The 10,592-nt window shown below is 44.0% G+C and overlaps 1 protein-coding gene across 1 annotated transcript; it reads left to right on the top strand.

The window, feature by feature from the left end:
* The first annotated feature begins 6,557 nt into the window (after window positions 1-6,557).
* LOC103797740 (C-C motif chemokine 3-like) lies at window positions 6,558-7,281 on the top strand. The gene is made up of 3 exons (XM_009069966.1): window positions 6,558-6,702; window positions 6,898-7,003; window positions 7,188-7,281. The coding sequence occupies exons 1-3, from the start codon at window positions 6,558-6,560 to the stop codon at window positions 7,279-7,281; spliced, it is 345 nt and encodes a 114-aa protein (XP_009068214.1).
* Window positions 7,282-10,592: the final 3,311 nt, after the last annotated feature.

Here is a 10,592-nt window from a genome sequence, read left to right as displayed (position 1 = left end):
AACTTTCATAGGTCAGAATCAACCCCAAGATAACAACTGTGTATTTCATCCTGTCTGACTTCAATTTATACATCTGTATCAGTATATTCTATACTGGATTTTTGTGTTCTCCATTCAAGATGAAGAAACCAGTTGCAAATAACCCATACAGCCAGAGAAAGTTAAGGAATACATCTGTGCTCAAAATACTCCAAAATACTCTAAGTTGTTTCCAGAAAACATACAGCCCAAAACAGAGGATGAATAGGAATCCTGGGCCACAACTAACTTCCTTGGCCACAGCTGTAGTTTTTCAATGCACTGCAATGCAGCTCACAATCCACACTCCATAACAAAATTTTGTTCTGATTAAAACAAAATCAAATCTGATAAAAATTTTAAAAACCTTTTATTTCAGATAAGTATTGACAGCAAATTTTACTTGCTGCTCAATTTCTGGACAATTTTAATGATCATCTCAAGAGAAACAGTATCTGCTTAGCATTAGGTTCCAGAAGGATCTATAGAATGTGATGAAAAACAGGAACTACATAGCTATAAGTGTATATATTGAGACAGGTGAGGATAAGGAATAACTCTCAATCTCCTGGAAATATCTGAAAAGGATTTCTACCTATGCTTCTCTTCCAAGAACATTTTTTACAGACCAAGCATATTGAACTGCAGCCTGGAAGGAAGGAGAATGCTTGAAAAGGTTTTATCTACAAGGTGACAGTGAACACAGCTCACTTGCTCACCAGTTCTGTGTAACACATGTTTAGAGATGCAGGTTTGCCAGCATTTAGTTTAACTGGGCAGATCACCAGTGTCTTCTGGGTGGATGTACAAAAACAGCTCAAGCTGTGTAGCAGCAAGGATGTGCACTGGCCACATCTTTCAGCAACAAATCCTGTAGCAAAGGGGCAGAGGGACATTCAGATTTCTTCTGGGAACCCTGGAGACATCCTCTATTCCCTTTGGGTACCTTCTTCCTAACCCTGTGGCAATGAACAGTCATATTTGGATCTTGCTACTCACTCCCAAGTGTAGCAGATTTTTGATTGTGCACTTTATCTTTCCATCTTTTCTGATCATTTTTTATTTTGAAAGCTATCTAGTTAAAACAAATGGAAATTATTAAGTGGATCACATTTATATCACATTCATATTTCCATTTATTTATATTTTTGGCTGATAAATTTGTCATCTATAATGCTCAATATTAGTTATGCCACATTAACACTATCCAAAACCATTCTTTTCAGTTAACCACATTTTCCCAGAAGATAATTTTCTTGACAATTACACTGATTTCTATTTTGTTGGTAATACATCAAGCAGAAGCAATAGAATCCAGCTGAAAAATTGAAGACAACAACAGAATGCCACCAGCTAGTGCAGGCTTTTCTCTGCCTCTCTTCCTGTTTTTAGATCCAGGCTACAGCAGAGAAAGTCAGATCATCTTTCCCATAGTTCACATTCACCATTTTTCTTTTATTTGTAAGGTCAATACTTCTTGCTCTGTTGTATAACCCTACTTGCACTTCTTCACAACACATCTCTACCTGGATAGTGCATACTTCAGGAAAGTTATTTTCAGCCTGTTGTAACACTGGAAGCTAACAAAACTATAAGAATTTGTCTCATTCTTCAGACTGGTGTGACCTCACCTCCCTCGACAGTTCTTGTCCTTTGGGGCTGATTACTTCTGAGCAGATGTTGAGCCACTTCTACTCTGGCTTTTTACATTTCAGTGTCTCATAGCCAGTAAGGGTAACAAAATATGCTGAAATCAGTGTTTGGCTAGTGAAGTCCTTCTAACTCAATTGCTGTCTCTCCCTCCTTGAGGAATTCTCTGTGATACCCACTGGGAAGCACTAAGATCTCAGACATAGCAGGTGATGTACATTTTTCTAGCTCCAAAATCCTCTTTGAACCTCTTTTTACATTTCAGTGTCTCATAGCCAGTAAGGGTAACAAAATATGCTGAAATCAGTGTTTGGCTAGTGAAGTCCTTCTAACTCAATTGCTGTCTCTCCCTCCTTGAGGAATTCTCTGTGATACCCACTGGGAAGCACTAAGATCTCAGACATAGCAGGTGATGTACATTTTTCTAGCTCCAAAATCCTCTTTGAACCTTGCACAGGAAGAGCTTTCAGCAGTCAGGACTAGAGGGTTCCATCTGTTTATTTGTCTCCATTTTCTATAGCTCCCATGACCTTTCTTCTTCCTAAACAGCTGAAGCATCAGGAATAGCAATGAGAATGAAAACTACTCCTTTGAAATTCTCAAGTGTTCATGCCAGAGCTTGTAATATTTTAAAATACCACGCGGTCTCTGAAGGCTGCTCACCAAACTTTCAATTCCCCATACAACAGTAACTGGAAAAATATTGCTGCTTCTCTTCAAGAGTTCTAATAGCAGACACACTGGGAAATAAAATGTTTTCTGTATGTCTCAACGGATATAAAAAAAGATACTGAGTCACATCGGAGTAATGCAGAACTGTAACACAGAGCTCTTCCTTGTGTATCTAGGAACAGAGACCCAGAAGTTTTGAAAGGTATAGGTATTGCTCAGTAAAGTTTGAAAGCCACGGTGGAGGAGGAATGGGAGGAAAATAATGTATGTATTATGAATGTATACTTAGAAAGTTGTGAAGTCAGCACTAAGGGAAAAAAATGAAAGGAGCTCATGAAGGTATGTAAACAAGGAATAACAACCAAAGCTAGATGGGAAGAGGAAGAAGAAGCAGGAAAGGCAGAGAAACGAGAGGCAGAAATGGTGGTAGCACAGCCAAAGATGAACACATATACACTTGCTCAATACTGAAGACCTCTTACTGCCACAGCTCACAGTGACAATCAGCAGTGCCATCAGGATTGCTGAAATACATTTTTCAGGAGAAACGGGGATCAAGTTAAACTGCAACCATACTTTTAAGGAGCCCTTAATTAAATTCCTGACAAAAATGACACAGGTACTCTGACAGAAAACTGATGTAAAGTAGCACATCTTTCAGGTTTGTTTCTACATTGCACTGCTGAATTCTAGACAGGATGATTCAGAAGGAACAGAGTTACAATTAATTACTGATAATAACTTTCTGAGAGGAAAAATACAGCACTTAAGTATATGGTATTCAAGGAAATGACATTTTTCAGAATACCTTTTGTAATTTCATGCTCTGTTTCATTGAACTGCTCTTGCATTTTTTACTGAACTAGACCCAACCATGAGTGGCACTGATGGACTTCAACCCAGAGCAGAGCAGAATTTCACAGGCAGGTGAGATACTTGTAAGCAATTAGTTTGTTTATTTTACATTCATTGTTTATTTTATACTAACAATCTGCAGCTCAAATTCTATTCAAAAATTACCTATATACTTAATATTAAAAATGCAAGTTGTATCACAACAGTAAAGTTCATGGATTATAAAATATCAGTACAAGAACTATAAACCAAAGATGGTTTCTGGGATTCTGGGTGCTTGAGAAACCACCTTTCATTTCAAATCTTGAACTTACTCAGTATACACACTCATTGTACCTCAGTACCTACATTGTCTCATTGAAACAAGCCAAGATTCCACCTACAAAATTCTTATTCCCTCCACACTTATGAAGAAAGAAAGAAGCTATAAAAGCACTTTTGGGGGATTAGGAAAGCTGGATTCACCCCTGCAGCCAGAAGTCATCTAGAGCTGTAGTCAGGAGCACTAAAACAAAGAGAAAAGAATGCCAGTGAGTTCTTTGTTTCTTCTTCAAACATATCATGGTTCACTTTAATCAGCCACAAAGGTCATTTCTGAAAGGGGAGAATTCATAAACTGGTTTTCATACACTTATCTTCAGCATCAGCCCTAAACAGTTTATCTAAAGAAGGAATTTCAGGAGGATAATGGCAATAGAAAGCTGTTACCACTTGTGAGAATTAACTACTCTAGAGAGATATTTTGCAATAATATTATATCAACACTTGTTTTTTTCTTTCACTAAAATTAAGTGCATAGAAGAAAGGATCTACTTTATGAGAATATGTATTTTAAAATAAATCCCAAGCTGGTTAGTTCTCTTTGACATTCCAGTAACTCACATTAAGGACATAGGTAAGGAGGGAATGTAATAACAAACATTTCCCCAGTTCATTTTTTCAGCATGTTATGCAATTCATTTTCTTCAGTTTGACATTGTTTAACTTTCTGCCTGAATGCACAAAATTAAATCTGAGGAAAATAAAGAAGCTATTTCAGAAAAAAAAAAAAAAAACAGTTCCATAGCTTACTTCATTTAAATGCAACAAAAAAATGGTCTCATCCACACTACAACCGAGCAGTTTTCCGATGATTCAGACTTGGAACAAAGCAGACCTAAAACTTCTGATGCTGGAAAAGGATGCATTCCCCCTGGGTTTGCTCGGACATCATGTGTTCTGCTCTGGGGCCTCCAGCAGAAGAAATATATGAATCTTCTCAAGCAGATTCAGAGGAGGACAAGAAGATGGTCAGATGGCTGGAGCACCTCTGCTATGAAGACAGGTTGAGAGAGCTGGAGTTGTTCAGCTTGGAGAAGGCCCAAGGGGGACCTTAAAGCAGCCTTCCAGTATCTAAAGGGGGCCTACAAGAGAGCTGGAGGAGGATTCTTAATCAAGGAGTGCAGTGATAGGTAAACTTGCTACTTCCTCTTTGTTTTTCCTTTTTTCCAGCTTTGCTCTGATTTTCCTCAGGGTTCTTGTTATGGAGCTTTATGCCCCAGCCTGGTTCTTGGCTGATTTGGGCTCTGGCCAGTCCATGCCAGGAACCAAATGGAATTTGAAAGTCACAACCCTGTGGCTGATGCTTCCCCTTCTGCAGTTTCCTTGCCTTCTCCAGCTCAGGAAATCTAGGCAGTCCTGACAATTTCCCTGTTATGATGCACTCATTGTCTTTCAATTTCCCCATCTGAGGCCCATCTATGTGATCCCAGTATTGCTGAGTCCTCCCAGAAGCCAGGTATGCTCTCCTTTCCCAGAAGACAGTCCCATTCCCATTGATGGGACCCTCGAGTCTATGTGGATGGCTGTGTGATGGTCTCAGTCTGCATTCTGGCCTACCAACCTTCCTGTCCCCAGGGTGAAGCAAGGATTTAGACCTCTCTAAGAATTTTAGTTTTGGCTGTGATCTGCAGCCTCGTGGCAGTTAAGTTTTTGCAATTACTACTAGCCCACTTCTTCCCAAGCAGGAGAACTTCATCCAATTTAGGCTCTCTCTAGTGACTTATCCCCCCAAGAAAGCAAATACTCCAGTGTCAAGAAGGAGATAGTGCATTAACAGTAAGAGCTGGGGGGAGGAGAGGATTCTGCTGACACTTGCTGAGATCAGCTAATTGCAGTGTTGCAGACAAAACCTCAAGGAGATCACAATATGACTGGAAAAGGGAAGCATTTGCAATCCTGGGCTCTGACCATTCCCTGCCTGACACCCAAATGGAATCTGAAAGTTGCAAATCTGTGGTCAGCACTTCTCCTTCTGTGGTTTCCTTGACTTCTCCAGCTAAGCAAAACTGGGCAATCTTGGCATAATTTCCCTGGTATAATGCACTCATTTCCTCTCCTTGAAATACTGGGGGAATAGGAGGAGGGGAGCAGCAACAGGGGCTGAGCATCATGAAGAGGAGAGCCCTACAGCCACCCCAGCTCCAGCCCCACTTGTGTTCCCTCCATGCCTGCAGCACCATGAAGTTCATAGAATTGAATCATAGGATCATTTACACTGGAAAAGATCTTTAAGATCATCAGGTCTAACTGTTAACCCAGCACTACAAAGTCCACTGCTAAACCATGTCCCTAAGTGTCACATCTACATGTCTTCTAAATACCTCCAGAGGTGGTGACTCCACCACTTCCCTGAGTAGCCTGTGCCAGTGTTTGACAACCCTTACAGTAAAGAAATTTTCCATAATATGCCCTGGCTCAACTAGAAGATTTAAGATCATCAGGTCTAACTGTTAACCCAGCACTACAAAGTCCACTGCTAAACCATGTCCCTAAGTGTCACATCTACATGTCTTCTAAATACCTCCAGAGGTGGTGACTCCACCACTTCCCTGAGTAGCCTGTGCCAGTGTTTGACAACCCTTACAGTAAAGAAATTTTCCATAATATGCCCTGGCTCAACTAGAAGACATTTCCTCTTATCCTGTCACTTGTTACTTGGGAGAAGACACCCACCCCACCTTGCTACAACCTCCTTTCAAGTAGTTGCAGAGAGCAATTATGTCTCCCCTCAGCCTCCTCTTCTCCAGGCAAAACAACCACAGCTCCCTCAGCTGCTCCTCATAAGACTTGCTTTCTCTTGACTCTGAAAGTTGAAGCTCTGTAGTGGGCACTTCCTCTTCCTTGGTTTCCTTGCCTTATCCAGCTCAGCACTTGGTGATAATTTCCCTGGTATGATACACTCATTTTCTTTCCTTGAAACCATGTGGCCAGACAGTGGCTGGAGTATAAAAGGAGGTCAGGGCTGAGCATCTTGCAGAGAAGAGCCTTGCAGCCATCTCAGCTCCAGCCTCACTTGTGGTTCTCTCAGCCCTCCCAGGACCATGAACATCCTTACAGCCACCCTGGCTGTTCTGCTCCTTGGGACCATCTGCTCCCTGGCTGAGGCTGATCTTGATGATTCCAACATTGCTGCTTTATCCCAGAAGCTAGATATGCTCTCCTTCCCTGGGAGAGAGTCTCATCCTTGTTGATGGGACCCTCATGTCCATGGGGAGGGCTGGGAGAGGATGGCCATCACCAGTGCAGGGACTAGACTGAGATGGAAACTTCCAGGGGGTGTCAGGAGATACAGCAGAGGTGATGGGGAATCCCCTCGGAGCTGCAGGCAGAGCCTCTGCCACAGCATGGGGTCTCACTGGGCCTGTCTCTCTGCCCTCACAGACATCCCGCACGTCTGCTGCGTCAGCTATGTTCAGCGTCCTATTCCGCGCAACACTATCACCGCCACCTACAGGACCAGCAGCCACTGCCCAAAGCCAGGCGTGATGTGAGCACCCAACATCGCCAGGGGTCGGGGTGTGACAGCCAGGGCAGCATCCCAGGGGTGTCCAAGGATGTCCAGGAGGGGGAAGTGGGCATGGACATGGACACCCGGGGCGCTGCCAGTGGAACCTAGCACAGGCAGCCTGCTGCGCCGGCTGATCACCCCAACGCTGTTTTTTTCCCAACAGCCTGGTCACCAAGAAGGGGAAGGAGCTGTGCGCAAACCCCAATGCTCGCTGGGTGCAGACATATTTGAAGGACTTAGAGATACTGGAGCACTAACTCTTCCCAACTGCCACCCCAGTGCAATGGGCTTGGCCCCGAGCACCAGACACACAACAAGAGTGCTTCAGCTGCATCCTTCTTCGATGGGAAAATTGATTACAATTGACATACATTTGTTAAACTGAATTTTGTTTGCTAAGAAGGTGAAAATATAAAAGCTATCTAAAAGGTATCAATGTGCCCAAATAAAGTGTTTAGACTGTCAAAACCTTTGGGTGTCTCTGAAGTCTCTACTGGAGCATCAATCTGACAGAAGGGATCCCTGGGAAGCCCCTTGCCTTCCCCACTGATATTCCCTGTGCAGGGTGGCCCCATGACAGCTCCCACAGTAATTCCCCATCCCCAGTCTGGACTCAGCTCCAGCTCCCCAGCATGACCTAGACATACCTGTGAGGTCAGACACGACCTGTGGGGAGACACCAGCGTCTCACCCATTTCTTGGCACCCTCCCCACACAGCATATGTGGAGTCCAGTAACAAAGCCACTAGGCGAGGCAGACTCACTGGGTATCTGCCACCAGCATAGTGACATATTTGCCCCAAACACTGGAGGATCAAGACAGTCTTTGACCAACAGCTGCGTCCCCACACTTAGTCGTCTCCTACACTACAGCTCCCTGCAGTGATGGAGCTGAGGTCCTGGTCCTGCAGGATGCTGCTGTCCCCACATACACAGATACTGTCCCACAGTGCTGCCAGAGGAGCAGGCAGGAGTAGGCAGCACTGTCCCCAGTGCCTGACATCACCTCTGCCCTCACTCCACCTCCCAGCTCTTGGGGAGGTGAGTGGGACACCTCTGCAGCTGACGTCAGCTCTGCCCAGAGCCAGGCACTGTGCTCTGCCCTTGCACCACTTCTGCTTGGGCCAGGACATACAGAACAATACCAAATGGATGTCACTCGACACAGATATAAGGGCACTGGAGAATGAGATCCAAGAAGCCACCATAAGCAAACTAACGGTGCCGCAGCCCTCATCTATTTCTAAAAATTCCCACAGTGCAGCTCAAAACCTCAAGGAAATGAAAGAAAAAAGCTATGCTCAAGCAGGCTTAATACAAGAAGAGGGGGAACCTGTAAGAGTTTATTTAGCATGGAAGTTGAATTTATTTGTAGAGAGCCTGGAAATGCAATCAATACTTGAAATGACAGGCAATACAAAACCACCTATTCCAAAATGACTCAATACATATATACACTGGAATAATGAGACTAAAACAAGCTCTAAATCAAAAAATTGATATGTAGACCTCTGTAAGATTTGAGCAAGGATGATGGGCTTCTTTTTCCATTTTCATTTTGCTGTAGTTCAATGTGCACTTCAATGGTCACTTCAATTGCTCTTCAATGCGATGCATATTGCAATGCCCTTGCCCATTTCTGCAATTTAGTCTTATGGCTTTTAGGTTAATAAGCTTGTAGATTAAACAGCTTCTAGATTAATAAAATTGAAAATCTCTACCTTAGGAAATGTGGAAGTGAAAAGACAAGATTTTTATATTGCTTACAAGGCAAAAATGAGAGTCCAATAAAAATCCTCTATGGGACATTGTTTTCCGAAATCTCATTGCAGTTTAGGCAATCTATTTGTTCTGATAGGACTGATTTATAATGCATGAAGTCTTGGTATTGGTAGCAAACAAGCTGATTTCAAACAAACTACTTATTACATTTCTCACAATCCTCCTCCCCACACTATCATCTTCATGTGCTGTCGCAGGCAGAGGTGTCACCCCCAGAGGAGGACAGAATCCTTCTTCCCCTCATAGGGAGCATTAGGGAACTGGTCCCTATTCTTGACTTCCACCCTTCCTGAGATGCCTTTTTCTGTATACTCTTGAATATTGTGCTAATATCTGAAAACTTTATTTGATCAAAGTAGTAGTGTTCAAACTCAATGTGTCCCCTTTTTCTTGCACAGCTGGTAGCAGCATCTTGCTGAGGGATGCACAGAGTACAGGAGAGTGTTTGATCTAGTTACTGCAGGCTGGGGGGTGGGAAACCCAAAAAACACCCAAAGAAACAAACCACAAAACCTGTCACATTCAGCATATTTTGTGAAGAAAGCACTCAGGAGAATGAAGGGAAGGAGGGAGCGATCAGGAGAGCCAGAAGAGCAGAGCAGGAGCAGCCGCCCAGAATCATTTCATCATAGCAGCCTTCCAGTATCTGAAGGGGTTACAAGGAAGCCAGAGAAGGACTCTTTGTTAGAACTGCAGTGACAGGATAAGGGGCAACGGCTACAAATTGAAAGAGGGGAAATTATATCAGATATTAGGATAAAGTTTTGTCCTGTGAGGGTGGTGAGACACTGGAACAGGTTGCCCAGAAAGATAGTAGATGCCCCAACCCCGGCAGTGTTCAAAGCCAGGCTGGATGAAGCCTTGAGCAACCTGTTCTGGTGGGAAGGTGCCCCTGACCATGACAGTGCGGGTTGGGACTAGACGATCTATAAGGTGGATGAAGATCTATAATTTGGATGAGAAACTCACCATGATCTGGCAGTGTGTGCTAGCAGCTCAGAAAGCCAATCGAATTCTGAGCTGCAGCAAAAGAAGTGTGGCCAGCAGGTCAAGGGAGATGATTCTCCCCCTCTACTCTGCTCTCGTGGGACCCCACCTAGAATACTGCATGCAGTTCTGGTGCCCTCAACATAAGAAAGACATGGAACTGTTGGAGCAAGTCCAGAGGAGGCCACAAAGTTGCAAAGAGGGCTGGAGCATCTCCCCTATGAAGACAGGCTGAGGGAGTTGGGGCTGTTCAGACTGGAGAAGACTGTGTGGAGGCCTCACAGTAACTTTTCGATATCTGAAGGGCCTACAAGGGAGCCAGGTTCTTTGTTACGAACTGCAGTGATGGGACAAGGGGTAATGGGTTCAAACTGAAGGAGGGGAAGTTTAGGTTAGATATTAGGGAAAAGGTTTTTTTACTATAAAGGTGGTGAGACACTGGCAGAGGTTGCCCAGGGACGTGGCAGCTGCCCCAACATTAGCGGTGCTCAAAGCCAGGTTAGACGAAGCCTTGAGCAACCTGATCTAGTGGGAGGTGTCCCTGCCCAGGGCAGGGGGTTGGGACTGGATGATCTATCAGGTCCATTCCAACCCCTAAAACTCTATGATTCAGGGTCCGTTCCAACCCCTAAGACTCGATGATTCAGGGTCCATTCCAGCCCCTAAAACTCTATCATTCTATGACACGAAGCCAACTGAAGAGAAGCAGCTCAAACCTAACTCTCCTCACACTACGCACACCCAAACCAGACTCGGGACTCTCCCCCTAAACTGGACCCCGATCCAGTCCTCCAGCACG

Source organism: Acanthisitta chloris, unplaced genomic scaffold, assembly GCF_000695815.1.
Source record: "Acanthisitta chloris isolate BGI_N310 unplaced genomic scaffold, ASM69581v1 scaffold30312, whole genome shotgun sequence".
Taxonomy (NCBI): domain Eukaryota; kingdom Metazoa; phylum Chordata; class Aves; order Passeriformes; family Acanthisittidae; genus Acanthisitta; species Acanthisitta chloris.
This window is presented reverse-complemented; position numbering and strand designations above follow the sequence as displayed.